Source organism: Musa acuminata, chromosome BXJ2-11 (genome assembly GCF_036884655.1).
Source record: "Musa acuminata AAA Group cultivar baxijiao chromosome BXJ2-11, Cavendish_Baxijiao_AAA, whole genome shotgun sequence".
Classification (NCBI taxonomy): Eukaryota; Viridiplantae; Streptophyta; class Magnoliopsida; order Zingiberales; family Musaceae; genus Musa; species Musa acuminata.
In genome coordinates this window covers 1,644,724-1,664,657 of record NC_088348.1, presented here as the reverse complement: position 1 = coordinate 1,664,657, position 19,934 = coordinate 1,644,724, and the positions used below count along the sequence as shown (strand labels likewise).

The window sequence follows — 19,934 nt, the reverse complement described above, 5'->3', positions numbered from 1 at the left end:
CAAAATAATAGGGCAATTAAAAGAGAAACAGCTATTGTGTCCACGTAAGAAGAATAGTTTTCTGAAGATGAAGCTACAAGATTAGTCAAGACACAGCCACTAGCTGCTGCTGCTAGTCTAACTCGACCTTCTAAATTTAACATTAGAAACCCACGTTCCGCGACGTACTTGTAGTACATGCGACATCTCTACAAATACTCGTGCCTTGTTTCACTTAATTAATTGGAGTCAAATACTAAAGTAATCGGGTTGATCAGCTGATATAGATGGCTAATAATATATTTCGCTAAGCATCGGCATTCCCAATGCATCCCAAATTTTATCATATGTCATGTGGTGAAAGTTATGGTGGTGGGAATCATGACTTCTCGCTATCTTCTGCTGAGGTCTTGGTGTTCAGTATAAATTAAATGACAAGTGTATGCGATCCGTCTTGACTATGAACTTCGATGCAAGAGAGACAGAGAAGCATCGCAGGCAATAGCGTGAGATCCGAATGCAAGCCATGGTTGACATGGAAGCATGACAGGCAATTAGATTTTTTTGCCGTGATAAATATTAAAGCATGGCTATTATAATTTCTGTATTAATTCAAATAGCCGGTTGTCAGATTGTGTCCTGTGATCTTGATTAATGTTGAATCACTATTCATTCTCCTCGAAATAAAACCTGCATGAGTAATTCTCCTTAATTTTGACACAAACTTGTTATTTGTTAGTATGAATATTTTAATTTCTAATCGATCTATTTATCACATGTAAAGCGAAGAATAATGATTCCCAAGTGAAGCATTCATTATCCCCACTGTCTCCAGTTAGCTGAGTGAGTCAAACGAGGGATTTGGAATACATGTCCATAGAAAACCAAGAATTCAGTCAGCAGTGCAACCGGAAATGCACGCAGCTCGCTGGTTACTCCGCAGTCGACTCGTATTCTGTCGGCAGGTGGTGCAGTTGGCCACTTGGAACACAAACGAACGCAAATAGTAAACCCGGACTCATGCTTTCTTTTATTCTTCTTCTTCTTCTTCTTCTTGGCGTCGGCACGGTTTCCTCGAGAGACTGACTTCCTTTAAGTGTTTATGTTCAACATGGTTGTCCACATGGCTACAATGAGTGATGGAGGGTTAGTGCTGGTATTTGTCAGCGACTTTGTTTGGTTGACGCCAACCCATCATCATCTAAAATTACCATGGATCACTCGTTCCATCACTACCAGTATGTTGTGCATAGCAATGACGATCCCTTTTTATCCGGGATCTCTATCATCGGGCGATTATTATAATAATGCATGGGATGGATAATTCTTATGTTATTAAGCAAGAAATGCATGTGAAACCGACGCCATTCATGACATATGAACCTTCTCGACGAAGAAGAGTTCACTCACTCGCGTGTTGGTGGTCACTAATAATAAAACCTTTTATTCTCTTATTGAATCAACAAAACGAAGGATTGAAATGAAGCTTCAATTTTTTTTACTGTTTATTTTTATATCGACGTTTAATTAAGCCGAATGCTCTTACACTCACGCCACACCTGACTCGTTGCATGACACAGATTAACTCTGATAGATAATGAGCCCACATAATTAGGTATATTGCAATATTAAGCTAAACATACAAAAAAAAAATTAGGAGTCTGGGTAGTATTGAAAATCCAAATGAATGATGATTAGAGTTCCTTATATTATATCTTCATTTCTATATTTTAGGTGAATTGCAACAATACATATTAGAATATTTTGAGTTGGTGCAGCAGTACTAGTGGGGCAAAGACGATGGCCAGCAAAATCCTCCTCTTCCAATACTTCGATCACGACTCCTCTCCTCTGTTATAACCACATAATAATGACATGTCGATCTGTTGTATACGGCTACTTGCACCAAACACGATCCAGCTCGAGACCGCACTTGTCATCTTGAGTTCCCCTGTTGCAATTGGATGGGTGGGTGCACTACCGTGTTATAAGACATGTCACATCGTCATTACCAATCGAACTCCATCAACGATGGGCGAAGCCTATAATATATATTGCATAAAATGTCCACGACGCGTATATGGGACGGGACGAAGAAAGAGGTGGGATCAGGCATTCCGGTGGCGAGAATGCCTCCAACATAGTGAGCATGAGACTTGAAGAAGACGAAGAGGAAAAAGAAAGGCCGGTGACATGTGCTGCGACCTCAAGTGTCAAAAAAGTAACCACCCACCGGCTGCCCGACGACTTTCCAAAGTCGCTAATTTCACACGACTTTCTTCGGGTCGGAGCCTTAAATCTACGTGCATTGTGAAATCGGGTTTGGACTGTTAGCCTAGCCATGCAAGACTGCTATAAATACCCCTCCACCCCTCGTCGCTACCACAACTCATCTCTCAGTTCACTGCTACCTGAGCTGCAATGGCTGGTAGAACTCGTGTTTGGCTTTGGGCTCTTGCCTTCCTCGCTCTTCTGAGCCTCGAGCTCACCTTCGCTGCTAGATCCCTAGTTGGAACTAGCGCCGCAGGTGGTGGGGGCGGCGGTGGAGGAGGTGAAGGTGGAGGTGGTGGAAGTGGTGATGGGGGGTACGGATATGGCTCCGGCTCCGGCTCCGGCTCCGGCGCTGGATATGGTGAGGGTGCCGGTGGGGGCAGTGCTGGAGGGTATGGAAGTGGTGGAGGTGGCGGCGGTGGCGGGGGAGAAGGCGGAGGTGCAGGCTCCGGCTCTGGTGATGGGAGTGGGTATGGCTCCGGTTATGGAGAGGGTGCTGGTTCCGGAAGCGCTGGAGGATATGGCAGGGGTCGCGGTGGCGGCGGTGGAGGCGGTGGACAAGGTGATGGTTCAGGCGCTGGCTATGGCTCTGGCTCTGGCTCAGGCTCAGGCTCAGGCTACGGTTCGGGCGCTGGTGGTGGTCAGGGCGGAGGTTATGGGAGTGGCGGAGGCGGAGGCGGTGGAGGCGGCGGCGGAACGGGCTCTGGCACGGGCTCCGGCTCCGGCTACGGTTCCGGTTCCGGTTCCGGTTCTGGCTACGGTAGCGGTGGAGGAAATGGCCGCCGCTAGATTTACGCACACAGATGTTGGAAGGTAGCAGGAATAAGAGCTTTAATGTTGTATCAGCAGAAGTCCAGTGGAATGCTTGGAGATGATGAAATAAGTGATGCTGTGTAACACCATATAAGTGGAACTTGCTTTCTTGCTTATAATAAATATATAAAGAATGCTTATTGCAAGTCTCGTTTCTCGTTCCAATTTGCTTGGAGTAATACACTGGCCAAAGCCAAGACTGAATTGAGCAGCATGTTCATCATATCAAGTATCACGAACGGGTTCCTCTGTTCCTAAAAATGAAAGACAGATAAAAAGCTAAGATTACATGTAATCTGAGTCGCTTCCTTGGATTTTGAACATATCTAGTATCTTATCTATTAAATCCCGTGTTGCATCGGAATAGAGAACTCCGGCCGTATCATTCGTATCCCCTTTCTCATGCATTTTTCTTCCGATTCGAATACTTTACGCACGCACTGCTATCATTCATGCATGTACGTATTTTATGTGGTCTCTTATTCCTCTGCTCGTCCCACACTTATTATTATTATATGAATAGTCCCAGTCACAGAGCAAAACTTTGATATCGATACCGTTAAGTTGCTTATTAGAGTTTTCAATCTAATTAATTACTTGTTTCGTTGAATATTAGTGCAAATTATCTAAATCAATAACTGCAAATCCTCTACAGCCTCATGCTAGAGAACAACATCGAGGATCAACTGTTCGATGGAGTGTTTTGTATGGCTTATAAAGAAGAACATGAATTATCGTGCAGAAGCTAGAAGAAAACTGGTCCGTCATGCCTAGTATCATATTCTATCTCCATTCATGCTTCTCTGCAGTAGGTGGGAAAAGCAAAAACAAAAAAGCCTTTTTTTTGTTTTCTTTTATCGTTAATCTAAGTGATGAACAAAGAGGATACACATGAGGTCCACTAATTTATGTGTAAGCTGGATTTATTTTGTTTTGTGTTTTGTGATGTTAGTAGTTGTAGCTTCTAATTGGGGCATGCAATTTTTCTCTACCTCATTTTTTTGAGTCATTTTCAGATGATGTCGGGTTTTATTTTGGTTAAGTCCACCACAGTGTTAAATAATATACACTTCCAAAGGCCTTTAACCACTTTGCTTAGTCATATTTCCTCTTTACCTATTATTGTAAATGAAAATAAGGCGAGTCTTTACTTTGAAAGAAAATTCAAGATTATATATATATATATATATATATATATATAATAAAATGAAAATAATAAAAGCGACATGAACACCAGATTTACTTGGTTTGGTCAATTAATCTTGACCTACATCTACGGACGAAAGATGAGCAAAGCACTACTATAAAAGAGACTATTACAAATGCCTTAGGAAGATGTTCCTAGGCCATAAAACATCCGAAAATACTAAACAAGAAAAACCTCAACTATAAGTCCAAACTATTGAACTGAATATGGACTTAAATCCAAAGCAAACACTTAGGTTTTTCTTGTGATGCTACTTGTAATGCATTTGACTTCAAAGCTCAGGCCCTTATTTATAGTTCTAATATGAGATAACAAACCTGATTTTCCTGACGTGAGACTATGAGACTTGTCAAACTAACATAAATAATGTCTAAAGTGATTGATCGATGGGCCTACTCAATGATAATAAATCTCAGCTGATCATGTAAGAAAAGAGGGAAAAGAGAAGGTCGGGGCGGCAGTGTCAAAAAGACTTCCTTCCCGGCCCTCGGTTTCACACGACTCTGCAATACTATACGCGCATTAAGGCGTCGGATTTGGACTGTTACCCATGCAACCAAGCCTTGTAAGTACTCTTCGGCTACCTCCCTCCACCACCACGTTTCATCTCTCAGTTCACTGCTAGTTCAGCTGCAATGCTTAGCAGAACTCGTGTTAGGCTTTGGCCTCTTGCCTTCATCGCACTTCTGAACCTCGAGCTCACCTTCGCTGTTAGATCCCTTACTGGAACTAGCGCCGGAGGTGGCGGAGGCGGGGGTGGAGGAGGTGAAACTGGTCGTGCGTCCGGATATGGATCTGTGTATGGCTCTGGACATTGTGAGGATGCCGGTGGGGGGAGTGCTGGAGGGTACGGCAAAGGAGGAGGCGGTGGCGGAGCTGGTCATGGGTCCGGATATGGATCTGGGTATGGCTCTGGTTATGATGAGGGTGCCGGTGGGGGCAGTGATGGAGGGTACGGAAAAGGAGGCGGCGGCGATGGAGAAGGGGACGGTGAAGGTTCTGGTTATGGTGAGGGTGCCGGTGGAGGGAGTGCCGGAGGGTACGGCAGAGGAGGATGCGGAGATGGCGGTGGCGGGGGAAAAGGGGGAGGTGCCGGCTCTAGCTCTGGTTATGGGCGTGGGTGTGGCTCCGGTTATTGTGAGGGTGCTGGTGCCGGGAACGCTGGAGGATACGGCATGGGCGGCGGTGGTGGCGGCGAGAAAATATTGTGAGAGAATATCGAACAAAATATATAAATAAAAATATGAGCAATAATTATTACTTAAAGAATGAACAAACATCTCAATCTCACCTTATGCTTATAAAAATGAACAAATATTTTTATGCTTATACTTATTTGATCTTAATCTCACCTTCATACTTTATAAAAAGAAGCAAAGGTTACTCACAGGGAATATGATCTTCAATCTTTCTAAAGTCAGATTGCCAGTATAGAATGACGACAAATGATCATGAGATAGACCATAAATGATCATGAGAATGACCAACTGTATACTTCGATCATATACATCATTTATAAAACTATATAAAGCTATATGAGTGAAATATTTGATGGAATCGTAGCACTGTCACATCATTACAACGGTGAAAGAGGATAAGTTTTAGTTTGCTACGTCGAAACCATATTAGCATAATACTCTATTGCTAGTTTTTGAACTAATCAACTTTCTCTTTTACAAGTCTTACAAGAGACTTGAGCAAAATTGTAAATTAGCTAACTTTTTACGGATGGATATCGTAAGGGTATGTTATAACTTAGGTAATCCAAATTTGAAGTAAATATCCTATGAATCTCTAATACCCTCCTCTCTTCTAGAAGGATGTATATGACATTTAGGGTAAAACATATGGATTCTTATCTATCATTCTTTTAGGGTAAAACATATGACATTCCTCAATGGAGACATTCATTCTTACAAAAACATTATAAACCCCACATTTTAGAAGAGATGAATAAAGTGCCGAGGATTTGTAGCTAAGAACTTTACGTGAGATGTATACATGAGAAAAGAGTCAGAAGCCTTATTTTATTTATTCTTTTCATTTTTCTTTTCCTTATCATCTTCTTCTTCATCTTTAATCATCACGATAATACCATCACTATCACAATAGTAGCACCACCATCCAAATGAGCAATAACATTAGCTACTTATCGTCATCAATGCACCCTTGTTGAGAACCACCACCCTATGTGCCACCTCTTCTATCGCACTATCCATTCGATCATCATTTTATTGTCTAGAGCTAAGAGTAATAGATCCTTTTCTATTATGTTAAAAGCTATTTAAGGGAGAAATATTCTTTATCTTCAAATTTTAAATAATGTATTAACTCAGAAAATATTATTGATCCAATCATAAGGATTGAATTTTGAGACACTTCATTTTCGGTCCATCCATCCAAAGTTAGCCTACTAACTCCTCGTGTTTTTCTTTACTTTGTTATTCTACGTTTGCTTATCTAAATTTATTAAATTATTATTTAAAATAATTAAAAATTTAAACAAATCATTGTTTAGAAAATGAGTTAGCATCATTGCTACGACTTGTTTTTTTTTTAAGACTCTTTGACTTTATCACCTCTCATTATACAAACACAAATCAAAATATATTACGTGCTTAACTTTGAAGTTTATCAATGGAGAATAGATTGATAGATTTATACAACATTCTAGAAGCCCGTTCAAGATACAATACAGAAATATAGAGCATTTAAGACACCTGAATATACATAAAGCATCGATATATATATATATATATATATATATATATATATATATATATATATATATATATATAATCTAATCTAATCTCGCTTTGTATCCTACATGGTAGTGAAGCCAATGTCATTTAAGTATATATCTTTCAACATTTTTTCCTTTCTTGTTTGTTTGTAATCTCCATGCTCTTTCAGATATCTCATCTTCGTTTACAAATGAGAATCAATGATTAACAATCATCTCATTGTATTTTTCCTACATTAACAACATAATATTTTTAAATAAGTATCATTTGATTAAATATAAATATAAACAATAATAAATCGTTCATACCATAACTTATTTCGCATAATCATCAACCCACTTATTCCTCATTTTGTCCTTGTGTGTTACCTCAAAAAAAAAAAAAATCTTGGATGGTTCCTTACCTATGCATCTTATCTAACATTAAAAAAATAAAATATTAGTATCGAATATAATAACAAAAAAAAATATCTTGAAGCATGGCCTATGTTATGAAATTATGGCATGAATACAAAGACGTTATCGAAATATTTGAGAACTAAATTAATTTACGAACCATTTCGATTGATCATGCGGAATTGTATGAAGATTTTTTTTTCTTGATAAGTGGCATTCACATTAAAGTATTTTGTTTCGGTTTTATACTTCATTTGTGTATGATGATCATGATACACATTCTTTATGATTGATTCTTTTGTACTTAAATTATAAATATCAGGAATCAAATTATGAAAATATAACATTAAATCATCATGCACACAAAGATACTAATTTGTAAATCTTATTCTTCTTATGTTGTTCGATGTTATCACCATTCTTGACATTGAAAGGAGTATAATAAGGATTCTTCAAGATAATTTGGGTGATTAAGTAGTGGATTGTCCTCCCTAAAGGTTTACCATTAGAAAATCAATTGGAACCTCACCCTTTGGCAAATCAATCAACGGCATGATCTAACATGTTTATCCCATTCCTTTCTTTTCGCTGGAATAAGATCCTAATAAAAAAGTTATCACATTGAATAACATTAAACGATAAAATTATAACATATAAAAACTATAGCATTGAGTAATAAAAATGTCAAAAGAGAAAGACATCTTACCAATAGCACCAGACTAAACATCTTTAGTTGACCGGCGAGTGCTTGCTCGACGTGTTCTCATTGTGCTTGGCATTGATGATTCATCTTCCTCCTGTGACCTTGCAAGAGAGTTTTTTACCTTTGCACTGTTTTCTGTCTCAAAACTATGGCTTACAGACCAACAGTAACCAAAAGCAATCAAATTCGGAACTTCTTTTGTGTCTCCAATAGTCATGAAGTAAACGTTGATCGAGTGCTGAAATCAAAGAAAATACTTCAGAATGAGTAGAGAAAAAACAATAGCCTCTATCGGAACTAAATGAGCATTTAATTCTAAAACATCAACACAGAATGATGATGTTGGAAACATACAATTAGAAGCTATACTATTCAAAATCATTACGACCGACCTTAGAGAATTCAAAAGAAAGATAAAGATAACATGTTCAAAATCTCTGACCTTTGAAGAGTAATAAAATGTCTGGAGTTAAATAATATCTTAATCTTCTTGAACAAGAAGGACATCTTCCGTGTCGTCGTCGTCGTCGTCGTCATCATCATCATCATCAATGAAATCTTCAATATCATACATATTCTCTATAATCGTCATCAATTGCCTTATATTTGGAACTCACTCGTATCAATAGTCAATCGTTGAAGATTATTTATTTCCCAAATTAAATCATATCAATTAAATCATTGATATGACTTCATATTTCATTAATATTACAAGTATGGCTATTGTTGTTTGAAGACTAATTGGCTCATTGTCTTGTTTTTTTTTCCGTTTTTTTTTCGTATTGAAAATCATCACATTATAAAAACCTCGAGAGGCAACTTTTACAATATCATTAATATTTTTAACTTATTCAACATGGCTTACAAGAACAAACGGATGAGATATCCCTCCTCTTAGAGTACGAGATAAATCTTTTATAGTAAAATTATAATCATCAATAATAATTCTTCTTTTTGGATAATCGAGGTCAAACTAATCACACTTAAACAACATAACTTGATAACCTCCTATATAGTGGAATTCAATAATGTCACCTAAAACCTAAAAAATTAAATAATGCTTCATATTTTCATGATCCTTGGTATAGAAATGAAAATCATTTACGATGTATCCAGTGATTTATTACATCATACTATACACTAGTGACATAAGTTGATTATCGACTTCTTGCATTCATGCAATGTATTTTTGGCATAAAATTAAGTTAATAACTAATAATTTTATAAATAAAAACTATTTATAAATATACTTGCATATATTTCAAACCACATGACAAGGATCTTATTGACCTTTGCATTCATGTGGTCTTTTTTACATTATTCAAATTCTCTATATTAAATACATAACGAGAAAATACCAAACAAGATATATATATATAAAAAAAAGATCTATAATTATTACTCGCTTAAGGAATAGATAAACTTCTTCGTGATTCTGCAAAACAAATATATGACCTAAATTCCACTCCTTCAAACCAAGCTTACTTAATTTTTTTACCTAAACATAAAGAACATCCAGAATTTGCAAATATAGTCAATTCCTTGTTTGAACTTAATCTCACCCTCATAATTTCTTGGTATCTAATTAAATATCGTTTCTATATTATGCATATATCTGGAATAAAATGTGAGACATTCATCAGCAATATTCCATTCTACAATGGAACCTTTTGGATGAGCCATATTCCACACATAATTTTTCAATGTTCTCATATATCTAACATGACGAAAGCATATATTAGATAAGTATTTTTTAAAAATATTAATGCAACAAAAAATATACTATAAGATTATAGTACCTATCGGTCGAATACATCCACCTATATAGCACTAGGCCTCCAGTTTTAGCCTCACTTGCTATGTGAATTGGAAGATGCTCCATCATGTCATGTCAAACTTGACGATCTAACTCATAAATGATTACAACTTTAGCACAAAGATCTTCGAAAAATAAACAAAGCTCAATTGAAACATCACAGACGTTCTTATTCAGTATACCTCAAAAGTGCCGGTGGTAATAGATTTTTCGAAAGAATTTGATAATCATGGACATATCTTTGTATATTCGCAAGTGGTTTCACTAGAATAATATGAAGATTATTACTTGCATTGATCGAAAATGTAACGAAAAGCACAAGGACCATGTCTAAACCTATCTAGCTCTTGATACATATTTTGAGAGGCCAATGAGAGATCAAGAGGCTACAACTGCATACCGTATTTGATAACCAGGAGGAAGCTAAGTTTTCGGTCAGACATTGTTCGAGTAACTCAATTATCATCCGAACAAAATATGCCCATACAAATTGTTTTGTCCTTCAAGTCGATGAGGGTTGCTAATTTAGCTTTAATTTAGATGGCAATGTTTCCATCAACTTTATAGCTATTCTAACTTATATAATAGTTACCTTCTGTAAAAGAAGAAGAAGGAGAGACTGAAACAAAAGCTAGGGAAGGAATCAGAGTGATGAAAGAAGTATTCTGAAGTTTCATCTCCCCACTTTTGTGATCCTGGTTCCCAATATGATTGAACTCAAGCAGCAGCAGTTTCTTGCAGCACATGTATAAGCTGGAAGCAGACTTATGCACAGTAACTTTCAGAAACTCTATGAAATCATTTAGTACAGAGTCTTTGTTTCTACCACAAGCAAAAGAAGATGGAGAGATGAGACCTTCCTACCTACTTTAACTTAGTCCCGCAAGCGACTGAGTTGTGGAGTGTGCCCGACGAACAAAGCCACATGACCCATGAGCTTGTCCTTCCTGGAGAAGTTGGTTCCGCAGGAGCACCGCCACCGCAGATCCCCGCAGTGCTTCTCGTGCGTCCGGAGATCCGACAGCACCGAGAACTGCTTGAGGTTGCACCGATTGCACACGTACATCTTGGGGCAGTGGCTCCGCTTGTAGTGGTTCTTCGCGCACACCACCGACTTGAGGGGCTGGAACTTGGCGTGCTTCCTGTTCCACCTGCAACCATCGTGGGGACACGAGTACTTCAGGGCCACTCCTGAGCTGCTACTCCTGCTGCTCTTCGTCGGGTTGGCCAGCGCTGCAGCGCTCTTGTACTCATCCCCGTGCGCTCTCATGTGCATCCTTAGATTTGCGTCACGCCGAAACCCTTTGCCGCATACTTGGCAGTAGTGCGTGTACTTGGCTAAGAGATCAGCCGCATCCAATTCGATTATAGTATATCCGTTCGACGAGAGACCTTGAGAACATTCCTTCCTCATTCCGGCACGATCAAGGGGCGGTTTCACCTTTCTAGTTTGATCCCTGGTAGCGCTACCATTGTCGACGTCAATAGCAGAATTGGCACTCGGATTATTGCTGCTGAAGAAATCGTCCTTCCTAGTGATTCCTAGGCTGTTATTTGATGAATGATCCATCCATGCTGTTGCGCTTTCGACCTTCATCTCACTCGGTGGCGGCTCATCGTATGCAACGGCAGTGCTTGGGCCCACTTGCGGAAGCGTGCAACTCAGTGATGATGCCGCAAGAATGATCTCCTGTATCATGATTCCTGCACAGGAGACTCCCATGGCTATCGACTCCTGCTGTGTTCGATTCGGAGAGGTCATCATGCTCACGCAAGATTCCAATTGCTGCACCTTTTCTCTAAGGACCGAGAGGCTATACAGAAGAGCGTGGGAGGATGTGATCTGATCCGTGCCAGAAGCAGCGGCTCCGGCGGATGAGTAGAGGATATCATCCATCCCTTGATAAATGTGGAAGCTGTCCTGCGGGCTTCTCTGCAAACACGAAGAGGTGTCTGAAATCATGGCCGGGGCTTCTGCAACTCCTCCTAATTACAAGGCTTGTATAGTAGAAGAGAAATGGGACTTGGGGAAGGAAGGATGCAAGAACGGGGAAGATATAAGAGAAGGAATCGGCGTGGAAGTCAACTTAGACGTTAAGAACATCCCTGCTTGAGCCTTCCTCAAAGCCCACCGATCCCACATACGACAGACATTGGAAATATACTATTATGTTCCGCAGCATTAGAATACTCGTACAAAGAGGACCGGGCGCAGTTTCCTTTTTCTCCATTCGTGGTGTCTCCCTCTTGAGGTTCTCTCGCATGGCTTGTTGATTCCTTCAACATTTCCATTCTCCATTACTGTTGTGATCTCAACCTCTTACAACTCATCTTGGATTCGGTCATATCTGTGGCGGCCATGGGAAAGAACACCTACTTCTGCAGAGAGAGAGAGAGAGAGAGAGGAGGCGTTGTCGAGACCAACTTGGAAACTGGATTGGGATATAGTAATAGTTGCTTCCGGGGTGAGGACGACCGCACCAGCGTGGCGGCTTGGCAGCTTGCTGCTGATCTGGGGGACAGGACCCACTTTACGAGTCCAAGGCCCACCTGCAGCAATAATGCACTGACACGTGGTTCGGTCATCGCCTGGATGAGACGAACGGAAATTTTTATCGGTATGTGTCATCCTACATAAAATTCACATCAGTAAGATTTGATAGATCTTTTGTCACATGAATAAAAATGCTTGGATTTAACTTTTAGTACTAAACTCATCCAATCTTAGATACCAACCAAATCTATGGTTTGCTGCCTATGTGTGACAAAGCTAAAATATCATAATGTACACGCACACCCATTTCAAACTATGCTACGTGACTGCCGTAGGAAAATTGTGCTGTGGTGTACGTTGTTGATTGGTATGTTAGCATATGACATTGGGCTCTCGCATTCATGTCGCAACTGGGATCCGGTGCGGGCCCCATCTCGATCGGTGGTTGATTCATGTCGTCTTGTATGCAACGAACGAGTGGGTGAAACCGTGATGGCCACGGTTGTGCGTGACACCTGAGGTGCCGCGGCCCAGCGGACTACTGCGCATTCCACGGTACGCTGACGTGGACCCGGACAAGGATCCAGGGTATTTCACGCACAGCTGGCGGCTCTTTATTATTCCAGTCCTGGGCTCCACTAATGGGACCCAACGGTTGCTGAGCAGAAACACCGACCCCATCCAGAAATCCAAGTGAGAAACGCTTTCTATTTATATTTATATTTTATTTTATTTAAAGAGCAGGTGACGAACCTAAAATTCAAATTACCATAAATTATTGAAACATAATAAAATTACAGAAATAATCAGATTTCCATCTTCATTATCTGCTATTCGTTCTACCAAAACCAAGCAAATTACTTTTCCACACAACCAGATGGCACCGTAATTATTTCCCTTCACAATAATGATGCCTACTACTTATGAGATTTGATCCTATTTCACCGAAGTCATGAAGAATCTATCTACTCTGGTCGAGACTAATTTAGTAACTCCTGACCAAGAACAAACCAATCCCCGCGACGAGAAGGGTTGAGGGGACACCGAAGCGGAGATGGCCGAGGAAGGAGAGGTTGTAAGCGAAGTACTGAACTCGCCGAGCTTGCTCACACACTATAAGGTTCGCCGCAGAGCCCAACAAGGAGAGGTTGCCTGCCACCGTGCTGACCCATGCAAGAATGAGCCATGCCCGCATCTCCTCAGCGGGTGATATAAGTGCCGCAGATGCGGCAATTCTTCCGCCCAGCAGCAGAACTGAAACGAGCAGAACAGAGGGTGAGGAGAACCATTCTAACATTAACGACAGCAGTTCATCATGGATTGGCTGGCCAATTCTTGATGACATATTGAGTATACCGTAGATTAAAATGATCGAGGTGGTCTATTACTATAGTGAGCCGATCTGGTTTTCGGTAAACATAAGATGCCGCATTCTCCAAATACTTCTTTCGTTAAAGTCCATTCAACTTAATTTAGAGCAAAGGAATGTAGATTTCAGTTCTGAAATGTTAAGTTCAATTAGGTTCTGAGAAATCAAAACAGTGAATGTCAACGAGACGTTTAGTTCAGCAGCAACTGCTATGCGAAGATTATCGGACTACGTACTTAGGTGGCACTAAAGAAAAGGAAGAAGAACATACCTGTAGGGACATTGGAAGCAACATTGGAGAGTACAAGAATCACCAGAGCGAGAAGTGTGATCCCACTAGCACTGTCGATGCGAGCATATGGTTCCACAAACTCCCACAAAGCACTCGGTATGCCGGTTTTGTTGAAGCCATCCACGGTTATGAACATCCCACAGAAGAATAATAAGAGGGAGTATGAAACCTGCTTCCGATTGTGCAGCAGACAAGGATGGCTCAGGCAAACCCAAGATGAACATTGCAAGAAGCACTGTATCAATCGAATCGAACGCGATCCAAATTACCTTCTCCAGGCAAGGGCAAGCATCCTTGAAATCCAGCACGACCAGAGCAAGAGCCGCAGTGATTGCAGTCCACGACATGTTTAGCCCCATCAGAAGAGAGATGAGCATCCCGATAGTTACAAGATAGACGCAGGCGTTCCACATCCTGCTCTTCCACGTCTCCATGGAGCTTTCCTTGGAGTCCGCGGCTTGGAGAGAAGCCTCTTCTCTCGAGACGCATCTTTGGCTGCTGTAGGTCCTGGAAACCCTCCTCGATGATACACCTTCCTCTCTCTGAGTGATTCCAGCACCCTCTGCTGCGTCTCGAAATGCAGCCGAGGCCCTCATTGACTCGATTCCAACATTTGATGCGTTCTGCACATCGATGTCGATGCTGTTGGCCCTGCTCCTTAAGCTACTGATATGGGCGAACTCCCCGGACAAGGATGGGCTCCGGAAGAATGCCTCAAGGGAAGAACCAAATTCCTGGGAGTTCAAAGAAGCAACGTGCGACATGGTAGCCGGCGAGAACCGGTGCAAAGTCATGTCGTCCTCAGCCACCACCTCCCCGACCGCGGAAGCCACCTCCTCATCCTTCTCGACCGACAGTAGTTTCCAGAAGTAGCAGAGGAGGATGGCCGCATTCAGAAGCCCCCCAAGGAGCACCGCGGGGAACAGCCCCGCCAAGAACTTCTCAAAGGAAATCCCGCTTTGCACGGCGATGACCAGGTTTTGCGGGTTGCCGATCGGAGTGGCCGCAGATCCGATGTTGGAGCTGGAGGCGAGGGCCAGAAGAAAAGGCTGCGGCGGCAGGTTGTTCTGCCTCGCGAGCTTCAGTATGAACTCCGTGAGGACGACGCAGCAGGTGTCGTTTGTGAAGAGAGCGCTGGAGACGGCGGAGACGAGGCAGATGCGGACGAGCAAGTCCTTGCCGCCCCGGCTCTTCCAGGAGAGCAACTTGCCCAGGTACTTGAACATGTCGGCCTTCTCCAGGAAGACGCTGACGACCATGGTCCCGAAGAGGAGGCCGAGGATGGGGAGGTCGATCGCGTCGTAGGCTTCCTCCGGCGGTATGACGCGGAAGATCACCATGAGCATGGCGCCGAGGAGGGAGCCTGCGGTTCTCCCGATCGGGAGGAAGGGAACCGCAGGGAAGACGGCTAAAACCCAGAAAATGCCGAAGGCAATGGAGCCGAGAACAACCTTCACCGGAGCTGCCATGGCCATCTTTCAACAAGGGAAGAAGATGGAAGACAAGGATCAAGCAGTCAACAGCAACCCATGGAGTTCATGCCACCCATGACTACAATTTCGATCGCCCAAAGCTAACAAGAAGGAAATCTAGTGAAAGAAGGCAGGTACTAATCACTCCGTGATGACCAAAGCACTAGAACGGCTCTGCTTGCTGATCGGATGTCCGTCTTCCTGCAAGAGCGAGCCATGCAAGCACAGCCGATTAGGACAACTTTTACGGAACATAGAACTCAGAGCCAGAGAAACAAAAAGGAAAAGAAATCCAAATACTTACTCAACTGAATCGAGTAGCAATGGTCGAAATCCACAGCAAGCATTAGGAAGAGGGGCCACCTGCTGTTGCTGTGTGCATCCATCAGCATGCAAGACGATGCAAATAAAGGAGGAAGAATGTGAGGCCACGGCACACGAATTGATATTGCAAGTTTGGCAGCGCTTATAAGGAAATTGGAAGGAATCCAATAAATGTCGGCCTTCTATTTTCTTTTTTTATGTGGACATGAAAAATCACCCCAAGATATGTAGAATCGATCGATTGATTTTGTTATCATCTTTTGATATCATAACAATCATGAAGTAATTCGCCAAATTTAGAGTCTCAATTGATTTTTAGTAATAAGACCAACTCAATAATAAAATCATCTAAAGTTACTTATTATAATATATATATATATATATATATAATAAATGATGAAAATGACATTCGGATACTTGTAATGATACGTCAACATCTTAATTAGATAAGTAGTCAACACTTATAAATATATCAAATGAGAATTTTAAAGTGTCTTACTGCATACATATATATATATATATATATATATATATATATAATTTTACCGTAACTCTTACGAAGTCATTATATATTACCTGTCCAATAAAGAGTCAGGCAGAGGCACCTCAAACAGCCCCCACACTCTTACGACATTTTTGGAGCCGTACGAAGAGGTCCAGACGTGAATTAATGACTCCCCCCTTCTCAATTATTGGTTCTCTCCTTCCAGTCGTTGTCTTCCTCCCAGTGGCAGCCATCATCCTCTACTCCGTTGCGGCACAGCCATCGTCGGTCGTCGTCAGTGCCACGAGGTCTCCTCCAATTGAAGCACGGAACACACAGTAGCCACAGAACAAGGCATGTTTTCATCCAATGGACTGGAGGGAGACTTCCCGGTGTTCCCCCATCCCTTGATGTGCTCGCTTTTGTCACCAACGAGGTCCACTCATTGGCCATCTCATACATCAACAATAATGCAGCATTTGGCTGGCTGTAGCATTAAGTGAGTTCAGATAGGTTATCTATAAAATCATATCAACGTATGTTTGACGATCACTCTTCTGATGATTAAGTTAGAATTGTGAAGAAAATATGATTTTTGCGAGTGAGGAGAAGTTAGACCGACTGAGTGTTTGATTTAGGTGCCGAGTCGACGATGAAGTGGCAGAAGAACTGACTATATTGAAGTGCCCAATCAGTACTGATATAACTTGTTATGAGTCATCGCCAAATCATTTGGTCTGATCTCTAAAGTGTAATGATCTAACTTATGTCATACGTGGATTAATACGAAGATAAATTAGAAATCCAACCGAGCTCATATTGTGGAATTACCTGATGGAATAAAGCTGTAAAGAAGTAATGGCAAAAAGTAAGCTTACAACGACAGTGTGCAATTATGTGGGTGTTGTTTTGTAGGCATTTGGGAATCATGGAATGCGATCCATCCAAGGGTCCAAATCAATAAAACTACTGAATGATATGATCAACTTTGCATGATATATAAGAAAGGAAGAAAACACAAAACAATACATATTACAGCTTCAAGTTCCCAAACAATAATAATAGGAATAAGTACATGCAATCACTTGGCTATTATCGAAGACATTTTTTTTTTGCTTTATGTTTTATTTCCTTCAAAATCGCAGTTGGTGTGGCGTCCAATCCTTCCTTTAGAATGGCTTCACCTCCTTTTATAAGTATGATATAAGATAAGAGAGAAGTAATGACAAATTTCGAGAACAAATACTTGTATCAAATACCATTTCAGCAGATGACTGAAGGAGTAAGTTCTACACGCCGTAAAGGACTGAGCTAAATAAAAATCCCAATCGATCGGTGTTAAACTTGCATTACAGAATCGATCTGTGGGTCAGGTTATCACTGCCAATTCGAGAACAACTATGTAATTCCCTATGTGAATTGGAGAACAAGACAGCGTTGTCGCTATGTTTAACCCACTCACATTTCTTCTGGTCATTTTCTTCATTATTTTAAGCACAGGCGACAAACAATCGGTGTCTCAAGTCATTTCGGGTTGAAAGCAGCAATAGCATATACACCGTGCCATTGTAACTCTGAGATGCCATAATAGAAGTGGACCAGAAACGAAAGGGAAAGGAAATGATGTAACACATTCTTCGGTTTAAGTGGTGAACTCAACAGGGATGCAAGCTGGCTTTCTGCAAAACTCTAGGAAAATAATAGAAGGAATGAGAAGTATCTATAGTGTGTTGGGTTGATCTAAGAATATATATTTATATTAGTTAAAAAGATAAAATATAAATTTTTAAATAATAAAAATTAATCATAGTTCAATAAATCTTTTTATTTATTTATTTTTAATCTAAATTCTCTTTTATTGCATCTAATTCTAACTATTTGAATTAATTATCGTACTCTCTTATTTCAAAATAGTTACAAGTTGAAATTATCTACAGAAAAAATAATTTTTTTTTCCTTTGCTAAAGTTTTAATAAAGATGTCAGTAAGTTCATCTTCAATGCTACAATAATTTATTTTAAAAAAAATATCAACTAATTTACAAATAAAGAAATATTAAAGTTCGATGTATTTGGTGTGCCCGTGAAAGATAGAATTCTTCGTCTTTGTAATAGTAGGCTTATTATTATAGTAGATTTTAGTTAGTTCATCTTTTTCTTTTTTTTTAGACCTATAAGAATTCTTAAAAGCCAAATTGTTTGATTTGCTGTACTTATAGTCATAATGTTCTTCACCTCAAAGCTTAAGATATACATTCTTACTTTTTTTATTATCCATAGAATCACCCTTGAATCAAGAATGAGCAAAAATCTTAAATTATTATTTTTATCTGCACAACCAACCCAATTACTATCAGTATAAAAATATAACTTAAAATCATTTACTTGCTTATAACGGATGCCATAATTAAGAGTTCTAACTAAGAACTCTTTTAGTTGCTTAAAATAATACTTGCTAGGACTGTGTATGAATCTGGATAATAAACTAACTACAAATATGATATCTAACCTTAAATATGTGAGATAAATTAACCCTCCAATTAAACTTCTATACTATTTCTCATATTATTTTTTTTAACTATGTCATCTAACATAATTTTATCATTTGTACTTATTAAAATATTCAGTGACTTACAAGCTATCATATGAAACATTTTAAATAAATCTTTAGCATATTTTTCTTAACATAAAAAATTATTTATATCTTGAATAATTTTCATTCCAAAAAAATAATGTAAATATCCTACATCAGTCATTTGAAATTCTAACATCATATTTTTCTTAAATTCAATAAGCATATTTGATGAATTTTCAATAAAATCATATCATCCATATACAAACAAATAATAAAAAATTTCATATCTTAGGCTTTTATATATATTTATTTTCTTCATGTGGAACAATCTGCATAGACCCATAAATATTTGTGTACATAAGTTTCATCTTTGGCTCTCCAAGAATAATTTGTCTAAAATTTTTTTATCTTATTTAAAAAAAACATAAAATTCATAAATAATATCTTATTTTTTATTTTAGGCAAACCAACTATCGTATTCTTTTGATTTAAAAGTTCTAGTCTACCGTAATTCAAATGATAGTATCTTTTATGTTATAATGACCATTCATTAATAATAATAATAATGATGAATAACGTAAGGAGAAATCTGAAAATAATAAAAGAAACATTTTAATTTTTTTATCATCCTCACAATTGTTATCAATTTTTTTTATTTTCATTATAAATCAAATATTTTTCATCATAAAAAAATATAATATTATTTTCTCATCAATTGTCCTATACTATTTTATTTTAAACTAGGAATAATCATCACATTATCAATAAATTTCTTTACCAGTTCAAATAATTATTCATTTTCTTTCACCTAAACTTTACTATTATTTCTTATTAGTAAATCTAATTAGATCATCAAGCCTTTAAAATAAATTTTTATCTCCTGTCATATGATTATAGTATCCATTATCCAAAAATCAAAATCTAGAATACTCTTCTTCATCATATGTCATAAAAAAATATTTGTTACCTTTTTTTCCTATTATTTTCTTCATGATAA

The 19,934-nt window shown here is 39.3% G+C and overlaps 4 protein-coding genes across 4 annotated transcripts; 2 read left to right on the top strand and 2 right to left on the bottom strand.

Moving 5' to 3' along the window:
• Positions 1 to 2,357: 2,357 nt before the first annotated feature.
• On the top strand, positions 2,358 to 3,209 carry LOC135626420 (glycine-rich cell wall structural protein 2-like). Its single transcript, XM_065131678.1, has one exon. The coding sequence runs from the start codon at positions 2,401 to 2,403 to the stop codon at positions 3,037 to 3,039; it is 639 nt and encodes a 212-aa protein (XP_064987750.1). The 5' UTR covers positions 2,358 to 2,400; the 3' UTR covers positions 3,040 to 3,209.
• Positions 3,210 to 4,905: 1,696 nt separating this feature from the next.
• LOC135626268 (glycine-rich cell wall structural protein 2-like) lies at positions 4,906 to 5,481 on the top strand. The gene has a single exon (XM_065131458.1). It carries the CDS (start codon positions 4,906 to 4,908, stop codon positions 5,479 to 5,481), a length of 576 nt encoding a protein of 191 aa, XP_064987530.1.
• A 4,945-nt stretch (positions 5,482 to 10,426) lies between these two features.
• Positions 10,427 to 11,962, bottom strand: LOC135626887 (protein SENSITIVE TO PROTON RHIZOTOXICITY 2-like). The gene has a single exon (XM_065132690.1). It carries the CDS (start codon positions 11,889 to 11,891, stop codon positions 10,803 to 10,805), a length of 1,089 nt encoding a protein of 362 aa, XP_064988762.1. The 5' UTR covers positions 11,892 to 11,962; the 3' UTR covers positions 10,427 to 10,802.
• Positions 11,963 to 13,167: 1,205 nt separating this feature from the next.
• Positions 13,168 to 16,017, bottom strand: LOC103970206 (silicon efflux transporter LSI2). Its single transcript, XM_009383883.3, has 4 exons — positions 15,860 to 16,017; positions 14,353 to 15,756; positions 14,063 to 14,252; positions 13,168 to 13,676 (listed from the first exon to the last, which is right to left on the bottom strand). The coding sequence occupies exons 2-4, from the start codon at positions 15,556 to 15,558 to the stop codon at positions 13,408 to 13,410; spliced, it is 1,665 nt and encodes a 554-aa protein (XP_009382158.2). The 5' UTR covers positions 15,559 to 15,756; positions 15,860 to 16,017; the 3' UTR covers positions 13,168 to 13,407.
• Between the last annotated feature and the right edge of the window lie 3,917 nt (positions 16,018 to 19,934).

Coding starts and splice junctions, on each gene's coding strand:
- LOC135626420 (XM_065131678.1), top strand. CDS start 2,401: ATGGCTGGTAGAACTCGTGTTTGGCTTTGGGCTCTTGCCTTCCTCGCT.
- LOC135626268 (XM_065131458.1), top strand. CDS start 4,906: ATGCTTAGCAGAACTCGTGTTAGGCTTTGGCCTCTTGCCTTCATCGCA.
- LOC135626887 (XM_065132690.1), bottom strand. CDS start 11,891: ATGATTTCAGACACCTCTTCGTGTTTGCAGAGAAGCCCGCAGGACAGC.
- LOC103970206 (XM_009383883.3), bottom strand. CDS start 15,558: ATGGCCATGGCAGCTCCGGTGAAGGTTGTTCTCGGCTCCATTGCCTTC. Junction 14,253..14,352: donor CTTGCCCTTGCCTGGAGAAG/GTAATTTGGATC, acceptor AATCGGAAGCAG/GTTTCATACTCCCTCTTATT. Junction 13,677..14,062: donor TGCTTCCAATGTCCCTACAG/GTATGTTCTTCT, acceptor TGCTCGTTTCAG/TTCTGCTGCTGGGCGGAAGA.